We start from the raw sequence: 20408 nt of genomic DNA, 5'->3' as shown, positions 1-20408 counted from the left end.
AGGTGCCGGGGCGTCAGGTGGGAGCAGGGGGGATCCGAGGGGTGGAGGGAGCCCCTGCCTGACACCCTGCACCTGCTGGGGAATCAGGACGGCGCCGCACTCCCGGATCACAGGGAAAGCTGATTTTAAAGTAGAGAAAAAAATGAAAACCAACACTTCGGAGGATTCAGTTCTTCCTAGAAGGACCTGTCTCCTCTCAAGTCACTCACGAAAATGAACCATTCCAGCACGTGTGGTAAATGGTGACCCGTCATCTACAGGGCTTTAGGAATTAGAAGGCCTCCCTCCTCTAAATCCAGGCCCTCAGCTTGGCCAGGCCGCCCCATCCTCCTCCCGGCCCAGCGCTTTCCTCTTTGTCCCTTAGTTTTTTCTGCATGGCCGTCTTCTCAGCGCACTGACGGGCCACAGGAAGCTGGTCCCGTGAAGCCTGGGAAACAATGGGCGCTGGAGGCAGGAACGGGGACGACGAGGGGACGTCCAGGAGGGGCAGGTCTGTGTCGTGGCCGAGTGGTTGCCACCAGGAGACCTGGTGCTGGCCCCGCAGCCCCGGCTCGTATCCGACCCCCATACCTGGCCCGGGCAACGCCACCGCGGGGGCACCGGGTAGGGCCCGTCCTCGCCGCCCACCTGTGAGCTCCGCGCAGGCCGGGGTCTCCTCCGGACGCGGCGAGGGCTGCGTGGCACACAGGTGGCCGGCACGCGGGAGCCTGGGTGGCCCGACCGGGAGGGGAACGGGCTGGGCCTCCGCGTCCTGCCCTGCAGGCCTGGGGTGGTAACTGGAGACGGCCCAGCTCGGCTGCGGGAAGCGGCCACTGTCACCACCGGCTGACGTCACCACCCCCGGGGTGGGGCCTCCCGCCACCAACACAGCCTGTCTGTCAGACTTCGGTTGCGCCCACCAAGCCAACCCTGCTGACTGAAAGAAGAGATGAATGAACAAGAGGGCGCGGCGGTCGTGAGGGAGAACCAGGCCCTCGTGTGGTGGTGCCGGAAACCCCGCCGGGACCGGCCCAGCGGGAGCCTCCACGGTCACCGGGCATCGCGCAGGCCGGCCCACACCAGCCCGGGACCTGCTCCCACCTGGAGGCCGCAGCACTGCTGCCGCCGACCCCCAGCCCCCAGCCGACGGCTCTGCAGCCCCACCCCGGCGACAGAGGGAGCCCCCGCTGTCCCCCGACGTGGCCACCTCGACCCGAGGAGCCTGGGTCACCTGCTGGGTCCCTGCCCCGAGGGACACCGGAAACTTGATTATTTCCATAAGGGGAAGTGGGACAATCACCTAGGAATCTCCCCCAAATACAGGAAGACCATTCAAAAGACGATGAGCAGCCCCAAAGAAGTCAGACCTCCCTGACCTGATTTCTGAGTGTTCTGTCCCGGCACAAGGGAAACAATGTAACACAAGCGATGAAAACCACGGCCTCAGGATCCCGGAAGAGCTTCGCCCTCTGCTGGCCAAGCCCACCATCCCATTACCGGACACGGCTTTCCTTCTGGTTCAGGATGGTGTGATTTAGCCTAGACGGAAACACGAGGCAAGTACGAGACCCAATTAAATAGTTATTGCTTGTTTTTAAATGGAAGATTTTTTTAATCTTATATAATTACATTGTACTGAATAACGGAGAATAATTATCATAAAACCCCATCATTCAAAACCGATTTGCAGAAACAGTATCATGGTTTAAAATGAAGACTTTCTGAATTGCCATACTTTTCCGGTTTTTCTAACTCTGTAACTCTGACGTAAGGAAATGTCCACAAGCGCAGAGGTAGCAACGACGACCTGAATGGCTAAAGCAGCCGCAGAGCATAAGGGCAGGTGGCACTGAAGGTAGAGTGGTTCAGAGGGAGGACCATGCGAGAAAATAAATTTATATTTTTTAACTAAAAGAAAAACAAAAAACAAATAAAAATATATACATATATAGAAAATAACACATCTGATGTCAATGTATGTAGAGAAAACCTCAAGATAATTATATTTTTTAAGTGGGGAGGGCAAAGAAGGTTTCTTCTTTCTGCATAGAAGGTTTCTGTACTTCTCTGGAAGTAGACTTGAGAAGTTATGTATGTGAAGTGTAGTATCTAGAGTAAACACCACGAAAACAATACACAGCAGTAGATTCAAAACATCATAAATAAATCAAGATGGGATTTTACAAAATGTTCAAGTAACCCTCAGGAAGGTAAGAAAACGAAACAGAGCAATGAGAAACAAAGAAACAGAAAACAGATAATAAATGGCCTGTTTCAGCCCTAACACACCAATAAATTAAATGGTCTAAATACATCAATTAAAAGACAGATCGGCAGAATGAATAAACCGCACACACACACACCCCAACTATATACGGTCTACAAAACAACTCACCTCCAAAACCACAGGGAGGGGCTTCCCCATGGCCAGTGCCTGCCCAGGACCAGGACAGACACCTCCCATGGGCGTGCGGATGAAATTTATCGGCTCACACCTCCCTCCTTGTCTCATAACACCCGTCCTGCTTTTTAGCCGGAGGGGAATTGTGACGGAAATGGTGGAAGCAAACCAGGAGAGGATCAAAGCATCGATACAGACACATTTTTGGAAAAGTCTGCTCCCTTGAACTGGACTGCGCTGGGAGGTCAGGGAAGCTCCAGAATATTCTGTCTTTAGCACAGCCCCCCCTGGGGACCGGGGAGAGGGGGGGACCCCGCCACCACCCTACGCACACAGGTAATAGCATCCACTGAGGGCAGGTGTCAAGCAGCAGATCACCACATTCTGTCGGAGAATGGGGACGAGATTAGAAGTACATTGTTAGTTCAGAACTAGGTCAGAAAACAGAGGTTCAGGGGTCACTGAAGACTGACGATAGCAAATAGGTGTTTGTTATGTTTTCTTCCCTAGAACCTGAAGAACACAAACAGTTTCCAAAGAATAGGATATTTAGGATATTGTAGAAATCTTTCCTTCTTAATGTCTTTGTTAGGAAGAGGAAAAATACCAGTAAGTCCTCAAAGGTTTTTTAAAGTCTTGATAATTTTAAAATAATAAATTAATCTGAACTTTAGAGTAACTTTGTACTATATTACATAGAACACATAAAAAAGTCTGTAGGGTACACTTGCCCTTGGGTACGATGCCTCTCATAAGTATATAAATATTTAAAATTTATTTCTATCTATTAAACTTTGGTACACTACTAAATGTTTTACGATTCTTTCCCCCACAAAGCATCAGATTTCTTTTTCAAATAAATCAGTCTCGTTTTCTATACATTGGGGGAAATAATCAGGGGGGGAAGCAGATTTCTCTTGGAAACTTGATTGTGATATAGTTATCTACAAGACCCTGAGCAAATGAATTCCTCTCAACTTTCTTACCTATAAAACCGGTTCTAGGGGGCTTCCCTGGTGGCGCAGTGGTTGAGAATCTGCCCGCTAATGCAGGGGACACAGGTTTGAGCCCTGGTGTGGGAAGATCCCACATGTCACGGAGCAAGTAGGCCCGTGAGCCACAATTACTGAGCCTGCGCGTCTGGAGCCTGTGCTCCGCAACAAGAGAGGCCGCGATAATGAGGCCCGCGCACCACGATGAAGAGTGGCCCCCACTTGCCGCAAGTAGAGAAAGCCCTTGCACAGAAACAAAGACCCAACACAGCCATAAATAAATAAATTAATTTTAAAAAAAAAACCGGTTCTATGACGATGTCTACACTCACAAGACCACCAGAAGTATCAGCTGAAGTAGCGTGAGAAGTGCTTTGGAAGCTGCATGGCACTGCACAAGCGTCAGGTCACACAGGGAGAGGCTCTTGGCCTTCTGTGCTTTAATAGCTGACAGACCAGGAGAAGCAAAGGATTTTATTCTCCTTGGTCTTGTCTTATACACTCTCAGATTAGTCTGATTTTCAAAAAGAATCTATGATTTTCAAAAATACACTAATTACTAATTCTGTATCTTTTAAATACAGAAAAACTCTTCCCTATTGGAAGAATAATCTGGGATCTGAAATTTACATCGAGTTTTGCAGAAAACGTGCATAGATTTTGGAAATCCATACAGATCTTATCCTGGTGCCATTCCACCTAGGATCAGGTCCCGTAAAACAGTCAAGGAGTCTGTCATAAATAAGATAATAAAGTAAGATTCTTTATTGATTCTTCTTTCAAAAGCAAATGGAAAACTCATGCAGGGACCCTAAATTCTTCAGTGTCATAAATTTCCTATGAAAGCAACTTGGCGATTCTGACATAGGTCAGTTACCAAACGCATGAGTTACTGAATTTGGCCAATTCAACATGCTTTCCACAATTTTGGGATCTGGAAATGACTTGTTTTAACATTTAAAAAAAAGATTTTTAGAAATTAATGACAGACACTGTTTAGTTTTGTTTTGTGGGTGGCTAGCTACAGATAATCCCAGGAGGCCAAGGACCTGCTTTTGTTCACACCTTGAGCACAGGAGGCAGTTGAGTATTTGAGATCCGGAAACAACCTGATACTCTCTACGTTTCACCTCTTTCTTCCAGCCTCAGGACAGGGTAGACGCGCCTCCCAAACCATCACCCTCCGTCACGCCCAGGGGATGGCACGACGCGGAACTCACAGAGTTGCAGGGCCGGACAGGAACTGAAGGACCACGAGGCCGGTCACCCGCCAGACCCGGGACCCCGTAGCGTGGGTGTGTGCGGTCACCTGTGTCCGCTGGCACCCCCAGGGACGGACACCTGACTTCTTCAGGGGTGTCCACGCGGTCTCTGGTCCGACAGCCGCTGTGACTCCTCGCCCCGCAGCTCCCACCGACCGGCCAGAGAGCGAGCGCCCTGCTCGGGCCGCGAGGCACAGCCGCTCCCGCCTCCAAACCCGAAGACGAGTCCCCGGGCCCTCCGGGTCTTGTCTCCATGAAAAGAGCTGCAGCCGCTGCAGGGACTTCTGCAGGCCCTCCTGGCCACCACGCGTCGGGGACAGAGGCTGAGGTGGCACTGACATTCAGGCGGCTGTGGCGTAGAACTGAGTTCACGGAAGAGAAACCCGCGGTCAGGCCACGTCCCCGCTGAGCGGGGAGGCTTCTTTCCAGTTCACTTTCTGGACCCACTTATGGGCCTTTTCAGGAACCCCCTGAGGATACACTTTGTGAGATCCCAACCCCAGCTTCCCATGATCCTCCCAAGTGCTAACTTCTGCCATTCAGGGCGTGTTCACCTTTTTCAGTGTATATCTGTAACGCACTATTAAACTTGAAGTTTTATCCCCAGATTATAGGTGAGGCCCAGATAAGAGGGAGGGAACCACAGGATCTCAGGGAGAAGGGCCATGACAATCGAGTCCCAACACCAAGGCCAGGAGCCGGACACGGTGAGCACAGCCAGTTGCACCCCATGAAGCAGCCTCACGCCCAAGGGGCAGAAAGCGCCCCTCAGAGCACCAAGGGTCCGCGAGTCACAAGCCCTGCCACACGGCAGACACACACGTCAACTGATGGAGAGGCAGGTGCCGCGTCTGCTGCATCCGTCGCTCCGCTCAGCCCGCCACGCCGGGCCCCACGGGAAGCAGCCTCCAGCACCCTGACTCCCCCTCGGGCAGACACAGGGGCAGAAGGGCAGGCAGGGCACCTCCAGGTGAAGGCCCCACCACCCCGTGACCCCCGTCAGACCCTCGTCCACCACCTCCTCCTCGTATTCTGGCCGTTGCATCGGGGTTCTCTCTCCTTTACTGACCAATCCCCTTTTGTTTTCTTTTTCTTTTTTTGGGGCTGCACCGTGCGGCATGAGGGATCTTAGTTCCCCAACCAGGGATAGAACCCATGCGCCCTGCAGTGGAAGCGCAGTCTTAACTACTGGACCACCAGGGAAGTCCCTACTGACTAATCCCCTTGAAGGCTGGGTCCACACCCCGTCCATCTTCAGATCTTTAATGGCCAGAGCCGTGCCTAAAACCAGGGGCTGTAAGAAATGCATGTTGAAGGAACAGAGGGACGAGAAGGGCTTGGGCAGGCGGAGGGCCGGGCAGGACCAGCCAAGCCGCAGCGGGGACCGGGGGCGTGTGGACGGCCCCCCACCTTCCCGGCAGCCCCTCTTCCCTCCCCCTCCCTGGAAGGACTAGCTGAGGATGAAGTGACAGCCGACCCCACCAAGGCACCCACTGACCACAGCTCTGGGCAGGTGGGACCAGGTGCACAGATCCGTTCCCGGGTGACCCCTTGCCAGGATGCCTGCCTCCATACTCCAAGGAAAGGCCTGCTAATGGTGACAGGCTGAGCTCTCAGGACGGACGGTGGAAAAGCCCTGGTGCCTGTGGGGTCTCCCTGGTACCTCGGGTCTCATCACCTCCAGCCTCACCTGCCTGCCCTGTCTCACCAGAGCCCAGGGGCCACTGGAAAGATACGGAGTTTTGTGGGCTCTGTTTCTGCTATACACTCACACCCAGCGGCATGTGCCATCCTTAAAGCCTCCCGTGGAATGAGGGAGGTTTCACTCTGGAACCTAGGATGATTCATGCACTTGCATATTCATTTCCGGAAGCAATAACGCATGTTTATTTTAAAATAACATGCACACTCCCATGCACGGTTCTGTGTCCTCTCCACAGGTCTTCTGTGCATCCGCTCGTCCAGGAGTCCCCCCCCACGGGGACCTCGCCGCAGCCCTTTCCCGACACACAGCCCAGCGCCCCGCGGTGGAGGGGACAGGCGGCCCAGGTTGAGACGGAGGCGACGGCAGAGATTTGGAGGCAGGATGCTTGAGGCGGAGACATCAGCACGAAGACCAGCCAGAGAGCTGGAGAAGTACAGGCGGACGGGCGTGAGTGGAGCCCTGGGGCTGGGCCGTGCAGTGGGACCGCAGGGCAGAAGGGCAGGCTGGGGCAAGCGCACAGAAGACATGGGACAGGTGGACGGCCCTTTGCATGGCACCGCGATCCCATAATTACACCCCCGCTTCACAGATGCAGACGGCGGCCCAGAGAGGGCCCCTAACTGCTCCAGGACAAGGGGGATAAACGGGAGGGCCGGGACAGGGTCCCAGGGCCCCGACTGAAAGCTGGTGCTCTGGGCTGGCCGCGCAGCTCGCGGAAATTTCTGCCAGCTTCTGGGAAGCAAGAGCTGAGAGCCTGCATCTGTGCTTTAGAAAAATTAGTTACAGGAGTCAAATTACAGCCATCAAGGTGAGAAGTGAAGGCCCAAGCTGCGGCCTGGCCAGGGAGAGAGAGGAGACAGTGGGCTCCTGGGGGGTGGGGAGGGAGGGCGAGGCCAAGGAGAGGTCATCGTGAGAGTCTGACCTTCACCCTTACCCTGGGGTCTTCGTCAGCAGGCGCCACGGGGCTACTGGGGCTTTCTCCCACTCCCACCCCCGACACACACACACACACACACACACACACACACACACACACACAGAGTCACAGCAACAGCTTGGGCCGTCTCCGAGCTGCGGGCCTGGCGATGGGCCTGAGATGCTGGGCCCTGGAAGGCGCGGCTGCCCTCCGTCTGTCCGTCCCTCCTCAGCTCACTCACCGGGAGAGCAGGGTGGATGCGGCAGCCGTATTTCATCACCGCCACCCTGTCAGCCTTTCACTGTTCTAATTTCCCAAGGACCCTGCGCTGGCGTGATCTACAGTCTTTCTGACATTTCACCTTCCTCTGATGAAAAATTCATCCCGTCCTAATGCGGGATGCTCTCTCCCGAGCGCGGGGGAGCGAGATTGATTCCGCTGCCGGTAATACCAGCTGCCAGTCACCCAGCCCTTCCTCCACGGGGTCGCGGGATGAGTGAACCTGGCCGTCAATTACATGGAAGTCTTCTAAAAGCCCTAACTCATCACCCCGTGCGTGTCTTTCTACCTTTGTTCTCCATCTTGGGTTAACCTTTCTTTCTTTTTTTTTATTTTTAAAGAGCCTGTGTTGGTCTTCCTGAAATTTCACCAGCATATCGAGAAGGCTTTTCTCATTTCAGGGTACTTGCATCTTTTTTTAAAGGCTATTTTCACAGAGTTTTCTGTCTGGCAAGTCACAGGACCACACAGTGACACGAATGACACTGACAGAGAGAAGCAGGAGCAGGGCCTGCCGCGGCCCTCAGTGCCACGGCCCCCTTCTCCGTCCCCTCCCGTCCCTCAGGGGTCCCGTGAAAGTGCAGATCTGACCCCAAAAGCCCCCTGGCTGGGGGGCTCGGGTGCGTCACTCTGACCTGCCCTTCCAGTGGCTGCTCCCCACACCCAGCACCAGCCTGAAAAGCCTTCCACCCAGGAAATCCTGCTCTTCCTGGGGACCCAGCGCACAAGCGGCGTCACCGCCCCAGCCCGGTTGTCCACAGACGCGTGCACAGCGCCTGCCGCCACGTCTCCCCTCCACGGCCCTCAAGGCCACGCCCTCCCTGGCCACACCCCTCCCAGCCACATCTCAAACAGCCTCAACGTGAGCAAGTCGGAGAAAATGCCTCCTTAAAATAGATGGCAGGCCTTCAAGGTCTCACCTCTAGTCAAAATCACAACGCAAAGCGTGGGCGGGGAGGCCTACCGTCCGGCCTGATGGGTGGATCTACTCCTGAAACACCAGGAACGTGCCCAGTGATGGAGGCTGGTTACTCACCCCTCGGTCTGCGAACCTAATCAGGATAGAACCCCCTCCCCAAACCTCTCACATAAATCAACGCATCAAAGAATCCACGGCTCTTAGAGGCTGAACTGTGTCCCCCAAAACTCACACGCTGAAGCCCTAATCCCAGCACCTCAGAATGTGACTATATTGGCAGACACGGCCTTGAAAGAAGTGATTAAGGTTAGATAAGGTCATTAGGGTGGGGCCTGGATCCCACAGGACCAGCATCCACATAAGAAAAGGGGCTTGGGACACAGCCAGACCCAGAGGGACGATCACATGGGACCAGGGAGAAGCCAAGGGGAGAGGCCTCGGAGGAACCAGCCCTCGACTCCTGGATCTCAGACCGCAGCCCAGAGCTGTGATGGATACATTTCTATTGTTCACGCCACCATCTGTGGGGTTTGTCGCGGAGACCAGAGCAGACGGAGACAGTGGCCAGGGCACAGCACCGTGGAAGGAACCACCTCGAGACGGGGTCCCGGCCTCACAAAGCCGGGGCAGCTGGCGGGCCCTTCCCTGCATCTCCGGGGAGAGCCGGGCAGGGGGAGAGGGCGGGGGCCAAGGGCATGGAGCAGACCGCCAGGCCGTGGAAGAACGCAGCCAACAACACATCTGGGGTTGAGGGAGGAATCTGGCACAGTGTTTTTTACAGTCTTACTGGAAAAATTAATTCAAATTGGGCTTTGTCTAAGCACCCCCTCGTGGCCTGAAACCTGGAGAAAGGACCATAAACAAAGTGCACTGATAAATGACAGAGTATTAAGCTGTGAGGAGGTGTCCAGTGGGGAGCCCTGGGGACTACGTCTTATTTAACATCTTCATTAGTGATCTGAAAGGAGCAGTAAACAGCACATTAATTAAATTTCCAGATGATACTAAATTTGGAGGTGCTACAGAAAGTCAATGAGGACAGAGAAACAGTACAGATGGGATCCAAAGAGGTTAGTCGGGAGTATAAGAAACAATCCAGGATTCTGATTCCAAAACAAGAAGCTAATCAAAAACTTCCCCTATATTCTGGAACTCCATCTAATTTCTATCAGATGACTGTATGAGAACAATGCAGGCAGCCCTTGTTGTCTGAACTCTCACTGCCCAAGCCCTCAGTATCCAAAATCAGGAACCTGATGAATTCAGCAAGGCTCAGATGCACCCCGGCAGTCAGAACTCTCCTCACCTGCTATCCAAAACTCAGAAGCCAGAACAGATTCTGGTGATGTGGCACGTGTCACACAACTCGGTGCCCAGAGGAATAACACCAGCGGGTTTGGGACATTGTGACAAGCAACTGAATACTGGGTCTATAAAATACAATCCACTTCTAAAGGGATAACGGGGGCCTGTGTTAAGATCTGTGACCTCATTGGCCTCTAAACCCCAATAGTTGAACATTATTACAAACATCACTCAAAAGTGGGGGCCCCTATATCTCTATTCTTTATGACAAAAACCAACAGGAAGAAAACATCTTTATAACAAGGAATGTTTGTGAAATCCTTGCCCAGAAACAACATCCTTGAAGCCGGAAGCCCTGTGGGTCAGGTGCTCCGGAACCGAGCTGCGCAGATTCAAATCCCGGCTCCGCTGCTAACAGGACCACCAGCCTGTAAATCACTGCAACCAAGTCCTCACTGGGAAAGTGCACATAAAGCAGGATTAAACGAAAAACTAAATAGCTGGCGCACCCCGTGCTCACTGCAGAGCTACCCACGATAGCCAGGACGCAGAAGCAACCCAAGCACCCACCGATGGGTGAATGGACAAAGGAGATGTGGTGAGTACACACAGCGGAGTATCATTCAGCTGTGAAGAGAAGGACATCCTCACCAGCGACACCATGGATGGACCTGCAGGGTGCCATGCTAAGTGAAATGAGTCCGAAGGAGAAAGATCTCACATGTATGTGGGATCTGGAAAAAAAAAGAAAACGAGCTCACAGATACAGAGAACAGATGGGTGGTCGCCAGAGGTGGAGGATGTGGGTGGGAGAATTGGGGGAAGAGGGTCAAAAGGTACAAACCTCAAGCTGCAAGATAAATGGGTCCTGGGCATGTAATGTACGGCACAGCAACTATAGTTAACAATACTGTGTTGTATATTTGAAAGTCGCCGAGAGCGTTTAACTGTACGGGTATCAAATCGTTGCACTGTACACCTGACACTAACACGATGTTATATGTCAACTATATCTCAATAAACTGGAAAAAAATTCTAATAATAGAAAACCAGATAGTTCACATAAAGCACTTGGGCCAGTGCCTGGCGCTTAGCATTAAATGGCAGGTGTCATGGTCAACATCACCAGCACATTCCCTCATGGGTAAAACAGTAACAGTGCCGGTGAGAGCCACCGTCAGTGCGCGGCTTCCCAGTAAGCACCGTGAGCTGAGGAGCGGGGGCCTCGACCCGTCTTCTGGGCGAGCCCACTCCCCACGCACCCGATGCCAGCCAGGCCCTCTGCTGGGCTGCACCTCACCCCTGCACCCCTCAGTCCAGGCCCTCCAGAAGCTCTGCTTCCTCTTCGCGGGAAGTCAAGTGGCAGGCAGACGAGCCGGAAGTGGGCAGAGGGCGCTTCTCTTCGCCAGGCCACCTCACACTCATCACTAACAGACAAGCTGTTCATGGGAACAGGCAGCAACGACATGCGCAGTTCTTGGCAAAAAAGAGTTCATCACATCCATACCCTGAAGGAAACAGCATTGCAACGAAACAGTAACTTGATCCCCAAAATCACAACCAACAGCCTCTGTGGTCAATATTCCACGTGGCCGGTTTCCCATCGCTCACCAGACAAAGTGACCCCAGTGAAGTACATCTACCTGAACCCCAGACCGAAGAGGATGTGACAAAATACACACCCTCACGTTCATGCAGCACACGCATCCCGCATGCACGGCACACATTCAACTGCAGACCCACCGGGCTCCCACCCCCCAGTGAAATCATCTCCATCTGACACTGGTCAGCGCACAGCTATCCCAGTGAAGAGAGGCCCATCAGTTCTATTTTTGTCAGTCACAAAAAAGAGAGCCCACAAAGTCTATAAGCGTTAAATGGAGCACAAACCACTTCCATTTCCAAGCCCGTTCTTCTTGGCCTGGTGTGAGGAGGAAAGACGAGCTGCCACTGCCGGGACCTCCCATGTCTGCAGGGCCGGGGGTCGACCCGGCACAGGGCTCCTCGGGGCTCCCCAAAGAGACTGCTCCCCCCGGAGAATTTCCTGACCTCCTTCTTTTCAACACGCTCTTCCTCGGCACCGGGATCATGAGAAAACTTACCTCTCCCCTTGCCTAGCTGAGCACCTACACCCTGAAAGACGGCGTCAGTCTTTCCACATCTGCACAGAAAACACAAAGTCGGTGTCAGCTGGGGGCACGCAGCCGGCGTGCTGGGGAGAGCCCAGGTGGCGTGAGGGGCAGGGTCCTTCCCGGGCCGCCTCCACTCAGCAGAGCACGCGACGATGTCGGGCATTCTAGTTTCTCTCCCCGCTCCTCGGGCACGCCACTCTTCTTAGGAACCTCAACCATTTTATCTCTGAATTATGCTTTCATAAGGAGGGGCCTTAAATCGTTCTTTTCCAGGGAAAACCTACTTCCTCCCTTCGCTTATTTTCACAAAGTAACCATTTAAACTCAAAAACTGCCATTTTCTTATTTGACGCAGAGATCAATGGGAAACTGCAGCTGTAAACAGAAACAACCGCATTCCGATCTGCTGCTACCGGAGACCCCCAGACGGGCAGCTACAGGGACTCTTAGCACCTCACTGCTCGGGTGACACGTGGAGTCTGGGAGGATGGGAACGGTGACACGCGAGCCGGGAGGGCTCCCAACATCACCCGAGGGACGTGGTGGACAGAAGCCACACTCACTAACGTACTTCTCAACGAAGCCCCACCACGTCATCCTGGGCCGTATTTTGGGGAGTCATCATACAAGCCCAAAGGATACTGATTCCTCTTAAAACTTAAGTGTTCTCACGGGCAATTACTGACAGGGGAGCCGGCAGTGAATCCCACCCTCACTTATGGGAGACGGCCAAAGACCGGCCGCAGGGCAGCTCACGGTGGGACCAGGCCCGGGTCGGGCTCTGAATCTGCCACGGTTCCCCTCCCCCCTCCCCCCGCCCTCCGTGGTGCCCTGGCTGCAGGACGGGCACAGACTTCTGACTATGCATTCGAGGAAAGGACCGCACCGTGGTCTTCCTGCTGCGCCCACTGAACGGGCTGCCGTCAGCGTCGTCTTGCACCTGCGCTGTGGGACGTGCTGGGGCTCGCGGAGCCTGGTACTCAGTCTCACATCTTCCCACCCTCAGCTCTTAGCGCAATGTCTTAAGCACAACAGAAACTCCAAGAAATAATGATTTAAAAATATGAAATGGGAGTGAATGTCTAGAGCCAGAAACTTGTACTACGTTGGCGTGGCCTCAGGATGGATTAGCAGGTTCTAAACAGCCCTCTCATGTGTGGAACTCCGACCGAACAGACGCTGTCTGGCAGTCAAGGGCACCACCTGGAACCAGAATCCAACGCTCAAATCCCAACTCTGCCCCCACCAGACGCATGACCTTGAGAAAGGCACTCAGCCTTCTGAGGCCTCAGTTTCTTCATCAATAAAATGGGAACTTGATGAGCGGGTGCTCCTCCAAGTGTTTAAGCAGTGTCTGACACCCATTGCCAGCAACGCACACGGCAGCTACTGCCAGTCTCATGGCTGCTGATGGAGCAGGGACGGTTCTGCTGTAATGACTGTCATGAGCTTAAATGCAAGTCATCACTCACCAGACCAAGTCTATAAACCAAAAGTGGCAAAATCCATTAAAACCAAGACTGTTACAGACTCCCAAGGCAACAGAAATAAAACCAAAAGTAAACAAATGGGACCTAATCAAACATAAGCTTTTACACAGCAAAGGAAACCATAAACAAAACAAAATGACAACCTATGGAATGGGAGAAAATATTTGCAAACGATGCGACCGACAAAGGCTTAATTTCCAAAATATACAAAGAGCTCATACAACTCAATATCAAAAAAATAAACAACCCAATCAAAAAACGGGCAGAGGTTCTAAATAGACATTTCTCCAAAGAAGACATTCAGATGGCCAATAGGCACATGAAAAGATGCTCAAAATCACTAATTATTAGAAAAATGCAAATCGAAATTACAATGAGGTACCACCTTACACCAGTCAGAATAGCCATCATTAAAAAGTCTTCAAATAACAAATGCTGGAGACGGTGTGGAGAAAAGGGAGCCCTCCTGCACAGTCCGTGGGAATGGAAACTGGTGCAGCCACCATGGAGAACAGTATGGAGGGTCCTTAAAAAACTAAAAATAGAGCTACCATATGATCCAGCAATGGCCACATCTGGAAAAAACTCTAATTCGAAAAGATACATGCACCGCTCTGTTCATAGCAGCACTATTTACAACAGCCAAAGACATGGAAGCAACCTAAGTGTCCATCGACAGATGAATGGGTAAAGAAGATGTGGTACATATATACAATGGAATACTACTCAGCCATAAAAAGAATGAAATACTGCCATTTGCAGCAACATGGATGGACCTAGAGATTATCATACTAAGTGAAGTAAGTCAGAGAAAGACAAATACCATATGATATCACTTATATGTAGAATCTAAAATATGATACAAATGAACTTATTTACAAAACAGAAATAGACTCACAGACACAGAAAAAAACTTATGGTTACCACAGGGGAAAAGGTGTGGGGGGAGATAAATTAGGAGTTTGGGATTAACATATACACACTACTATATATAAAATAGATAAACAACAAGGACCTGCTGTATAGCACAGGGAACTGTATTCCATACCCTGCAATGAACCATAATGGCAAAGAATATGAAAAAGGATATATATATATATACGGATAACTGAAACACTTTGCTGTACACCGGAAACTAACACAACTTTGTAAATCAACTATACTCCAATAAAAAACTAAAAAACAAAAGCAAAAACAGAAAACCAAGACCATTAAAGCCTCTGGCTCCTTCCGGGGATCCAGAAATTGGCGGACAGGCTAAGTGATACCTCGGCTCCTCTCGGTGTTTAAAAGGAGAAGGAGGAACCCCAGCCACTGAAGACCACAAATAACCTCTTACAGTGATCAAAGGGCACGCTTCCCTCCCGTAGTCGGAACCGTCCCACGTGGGCACGGCACGGAGCCAGAGATGAAGGGCCAGGCCTAAGCAACGGCTCACTGCACCAGCCAGGGCATTGGGACCAGCCGGGCCCCCCCGATGCCCCAACCCGGCCCCTCAGAGGACCCCACTGGGGCCTAGGGCGCCGCCATGGCTCATTCCACGGGTCGGGCGGGGACAGAGGCGGGGATCCTCCAACTGGAGGGGGAGGCCGAGGTGAGAGGACGCTGCCTAAGGAGAGGAACACCAGCCCATCCGTCTGGGGCCTTTGGACTTGGCCAGGGAGGTGAAGGCAAGAGACGGTGCCAGGACCTGGGAGGCTGCCCGCCCGGAGGGGTGCCGGGGAAGGGCCGTGTCACTGCCAAGTCTTTCCTGCTACACTAGGGGCCTCCGTCCGCTTAGAACAGAGGCCCCGCCTCGTCCTCCCCGGGCCACGCCTAAGCCAGGCAGACGGCCCATCCTGCACGGGAACCTGCAGACTGGCCCGCGTCTGCCTAATGGGATCGGGGCGCTGTCCGAAAGGCCCCCGCAAGTCTCGGATGGTCAGGAGATGCAGGCGAGTCTGCATTCCCCTCAGAACCACAACACCCACTGGAGGCTATAAATGACGGTTTCGGTACAGAAAAGCAAACAAACTTGACGCTCGAGAGAGACGCATGTTGATCCCGTGGCCTCGAGCACCCCAGCACCTACCCCCGAAGGTTCTGTGCCCCAAACTCAGGAGCTCCCGTGGTGGTGGGACGGCTGAAGGGGCAGCGGGGCTGAGGTGCTCCTGAGGGACCCTGCGGGCTGTGCCAGGCCGGGGCCACCACCGCTCCCAGCGAGACTCAGCGGGACCAGGCCGGGCACCCAGAACACGCGGCCTCCCGGGCGCCCGTGAGGACCTGGGCCGCCAGGGCCCCCCAAACCCTCACACACCCAGCCTGAGCCCTCCTCGCTCCTTGCTTCCAAATAACGGTGTGGGTCGAACTGCACCCATTTTACAGGCGAAATCGCCAGAGGCTACCAAAGTGGTCAGGATGGAGAGCTGGGAAGCGGCTGGGAAGCAGGCCCACTGCCCATCCCTGGTGGGGCCACCTCTCCTCACCGCCGTCCCGGCTCCACCTTAACGGGGAAACGCTGGAAAATAAGTGGGGACGATCTGGCAGAAATCACTGGACCGTCAGCATCTAGAGCCCTTTCCAGCTGTTCAGTCCCGCGGCCTTGGGCCTCACTAACTACGCGTGAGCTATAGAGAGGCTCTCAGGGAGGGGTCACATTCGCCCCCTGGTCTCCGGCGCTCTCCCCGCTCAGGGTGCAAACGCTGAGATTAGCTCAGCGTCCGTGGCACCTGGGCCGGGGTCTCCTGCTCATCTGCTCGGACATCTCAGCGCCCTCACTCCAAAGAAACTCACCCCATCTTTTGAAATCCCAGAGACCAGTCTTTCAATTCAGTTTAAATCAGCCGATTCCATCCGTATCTGGTTTCTGAGCAGTGATTACACAGCTGTGTGACTGAGCCTCCAAAAGGGCCACGTCCCACGTCCGCCCAGCCATCCGCTCGGCGCCGCGCACACTCACCGCGGCCCTGGGCCGCACGGCCCGCGGAGCCAGTCTCACCCGCCCACGTGCCCTCGTTCTGCTTCCACAGTGATGCATTTTCTTGTAAAATTATCAGAAAGAAAAGCTACAGGGTTTTTTTGTAATCTTCATCCACGTAGAATAAGTTCCAGAAGAGTTTACTACTAATACAGCTTCCCTGCCAGCACCTGGACTCTCAGAACATATTTTCACAAAAATCCAGGAGATGGCTAAAGTCAGATGGACAGCAGTTATAGATCCCTATCGATAATCTGGGACAAGCTACATCTGTCACTTGCTCCTCCAATGACAGAGACATAAGCTCGGATAGATGGGTGTGTGGCTTGCTTGGAAAAGGAGTTTGAATGTCTAGTTTACTTTAACCTACAGCAAATTCACTATCATTTTTCAAGACAGAGAACATGACTCTGCAAGAAGCTTTTTGCCTGCAAGTAGTGCCTACTTGGGCTGTGCAAAAGCATTTAATGCTGCTTTATTCACCCCCCGTCCTCAGCAGGAGAAAAAAAAGGTGTGGAGGGAGATTTTCTCACCTGCATTTATAAACATAAGTTGTGAGTTAATCCAATTCTCTGTAGTTATTTACAAGGCCACTGTGATATTTACTCCAGAGTGTGTGTGTTTGTGTGTGTGTGCACACATGCACACGCATGCGTGCATCTATCATAGTGCAGACTTCTACTGATCTGCAGGGGGGGTTGCATGTTGCAATAAACAGACATAATTTAAACATTGTTATTTATAACAAAAGTCAATTCCAAGATTCCTCAAGAGCAAACAGTTTCTAGACGCTCTGTGTGGAAGCCCACATCTCTGTGCTTCCTTTCTCCTTTCCTCCCAAAGCCAGAATCTGAATGCTAGTTACTGACGACAACAGAGTAACAACAATTAAGGAAGTCATGTGGCCAGTTTAGCACCATAGACTTTGGACTGACACAAACGCTAAAAGGTCCCAGAGACGGGAAGGCGGACGGTAGGCCGGGCAGACGCCTATGAAGGATCGTGACCATACAGCACGCGTGCGCACCGAGAAGCTGTGATTCACTGGTCCTGCTATCACACGTACTGATAGGTGATGGGGAAGATGCAAGTCCAGCTGCCCTCCTGAGGGTGCAGTTAATTAAGGATGAGGGCAGCTACGTCCACCCATGGAGACCCTCGGGCACATCACTCCCGCTTCCCGGGGTCAACGCTCCTGGAACAGCCATGATTCCAGCTTCAATTCTTAGGCTTTGGATTACAATAACCACTTAGTATAATCTACATTTACCCACAGTATCACAACTTCTCTGTGAACGCAGCACTTCCCTGACTGGCACATCTTATAAATCACGGGCCGACCCAACAGCGGGCGCACACAGACCCCTAGGGATACTCACTCTGGTTGTAGCAGGTGGCCAGCACTCCCTTGTCTGCAGGGCTGGCACTAATGTGCCAGATCTCACCCGCTTGATGGAGGAGCACATTTTTATTTATAATGTTATTCTCATCATCAAAGTCTATGATGTGGATCTACGAACACAAGGAAAGAGAATGTCAGAACCTCACACACTTTCCACATGCCTTCACGGAACACAGTGACTACAGGAATAATCAAATGCATCTTTCACATCTTTACTTAACAGTTATTCTTACTACACTAACAGTATACACTTAAGACAAGTGTGAAATCCCCACAAAGTATTGTTACGATTTGCAGCTACAGAACCCTGCCCCCCACCACATCAACTCCTAAAGAGACAAGACACCAAAAGCTGCGTCCCCGCCTCGCTTGGTTAGGCCATGGCTGGTGCCAGGGCCAGAGTCGTCCAGGACGGTGCCACCCAGCCAAGACTGTCCCAGACCTGCTGCACAGCTGTGGGAGGTGAACGGGGCAGGGCACTGCTGCCTGAGGAGGCCCAGTCTTAGCCCTGCTCTGCCCACTCTGTAGTGGGCACAATTCAACTCACGTCTGAAACAACTGAGGCAGGAAGGGGTGAGAAAGCACTGCGTGTTAGCACATCTTAAACCTCTTCTTAAAAACAAAGCCAACAGCTGTCAACGCTTCTGATCATAACATTGATTATAATAACATGACATTTTAGCCACTAAATGAAAAGTTACACGTGCTATCGCCATGCTTTTCTGGATAATTTTTAGAGGAATGGAAATCATGTCCATGTTCACTCTCTTATCAACAGCCAAGTCACTGGGAAAAATAAAATTAAACATTTAAAAAATAAATTTATACTTGTAATCATGGATCTGCACAAAGATTTATATCCAAGAATGTTCACTGTGGCACCGATTGTCATAATGAAAAATTAGAAGCCACCTAAATGTCTGGCAACAGGGAATTGTTCAAATAAACTGTAGTACTTGCCTGTAATATAATACTATGAAGCCATCCATCCTACTATAAAAACTATTTAGAGCCAGGGAAGAGGGTCCGTAACATATACCCAAGGGGAAAAGAACCAGTAAAAGAACTGCACACACGCACCACACACTTTCTGTTAAAAAGCAAGCACATCTGAATGAGAGAACAAGAAAGTGACCAGTCACCTTTGGGTGGTGGGATTATAGCGGCTTTTCCTTTACTTCTTTGTGGTTTGTTTTTATTTTTAACATTTTTCATGATTAATATGCACTACTTTGCAGTCAGACAAACATTAAATGCTATTTTAAAAAACGTTTCCATGACACCCGAATCATCTCCACTCTGCACTTGCTCAGGGCCTCTCACTCCGTTCTCGGCTGCTTCCTTTGACCAGTGTCCTCATGTGAAAGCAACCCCTGGTACCTTAAGGGGTCTCTTTGGACTCAGAGTAGAATTCAAATCCCGCCATTCCCACTTACAGCCTGTGTGACCCCGAGCCTCAGTGTCCCCGAGAATACAATGAAGGTGAAGGGACAAAGCTCCTGGGATTGCTGGGACCAAGGGGTCGTGCAGGGCTGACCTTGATGGGGGACGCCACACACACTAGCTCCCGCCCTTCTCTGGGGGAGGGAGATTAAAAACCATGACTATTGTTTTTACCTTTAAAACTACTTTCAGTCAGTTTCTCCCAGCACTCATAGCCCACTGTAGTTTTCACAGTGGGTTTGGAAATACTCCTGGTGGACAGCTTCCACATTCTAAAAGTTATATGTGAACACAGACTAAAAGGCAATACACAAAATCAGGCAGAATTCTTGTGTTGTTAGGGTGAACAGGAAATTTTTTTCTTAAGTATTTGACACCTTTCCTCCTTATCAGAAAATCCATGAACACTTAAAAAAGGAGGCACTTAAATGTACCATTCTTCGTCTCCCCAGAGCTCTCCCTCTGCAGTGCCCTGAAACGTCGGGACCACCACACGGGGGAGCACAAGAGCTCTGGCTCCTCCTCCGCTGGCTCTGTGGACCCAGGTGCCAGGTGAGCGCACAGCCCCCTGCACACCTGCGGCTCCTGGCTGGGAGCCACCCTGCGAGCCGGACCTCTGACCTCTGCGCCCGCACTCTGCGCTCCTCTGGAGGACCTGCTCCCATCTGGGGAAGGCTCTTCCTTCTTGTGAAGACCAGAAGCACGCGGAGTCCAACCAGGCTCTAGTACGTGATCCCAGCCGGTCTTCCTCCGGGCTCGTTTCTTACACGCTCAGGCACACAGAAGTCAGCCTCTGCCCTAGATGGCTGGGCGTTGGGAGGAGTCCAAGACACCCCCCAGGTCCACCTCTCCTAGCCTGATACTCTGATACGGTGGCCCTTAACCGTCATCATTCAACTTGGGAGTCCTAGGATTCTTCCACGTCCTCACCTACAGTAGGCTCATGGACGGGTCCAAAGGATACATCTTCATGAGATGTTGTAATGCGGGTGCGCTCGGAGAGAATGGTAGGACATCATCACCACAAACAAGTAGGGATCAAAAGAATAATGACTAACATGCAAAATGCGACAGGCACCGAGCTATCTTACACACGCTGGTTCCTTTCATCCTAAAAAGAGCCCTGTGATGATATGATAACCTATCGTTATTAGCCACGACTACAGGGGAAGAAACTGAGGTTTACAGAGTTGGAGTATCACGGTTCATTCAGTTAGAAACGGGATT

General features: G+C 52.0%; 1 protein-coding gene across 5 annotated transcripts in view; it reads right to left on the bottom strand.

Moving 5' to 3' along the window:
• Nucleotides 1-20408, bottom strand: part of EIPR1 (EARP complex and GARP complex interacting protein 1) — an 88850-nt gene that overhangs the window by 56336 nt on the left and 12106 nt on the right. For 2 of the 5 annotated variants that reach the window (XM_059942302.1, XM_059942307.1), the window contains one exon: nt 17716-17848. The exons of the other annotated variants lie outside the window; for them this stretch is intronic. In XM_059942302.1, the coding sequence (XP_059798285.1) occupies nt 17716-17848 (133 nt within the window). The remainder of the gene's footprint in view (nt 1-17715; nt 17849-20408) is intronic. 5 annotated transcript variants of the gene reach the window in all.

This window comes from Balaenoptera ricei, chromosome 13 (assembly GCF_028023285.1).
Source record: "Balaenoptera ricei isolate mBalRic1 chromosome 13, mBalRic1.hap2, whole genome shotgun sequence".
Lineage (NCBI taxonomy): Eukaryota > Metazoa > Chordata > Mammalia > Artiodactyla > Balaenopteridae > Balaenoptera > Balaenoptera ricei.
Note: the sequence above shows the minus strand (reverse complement) of the source record. Positions and strands in the feature narration are given on the sequence as shown.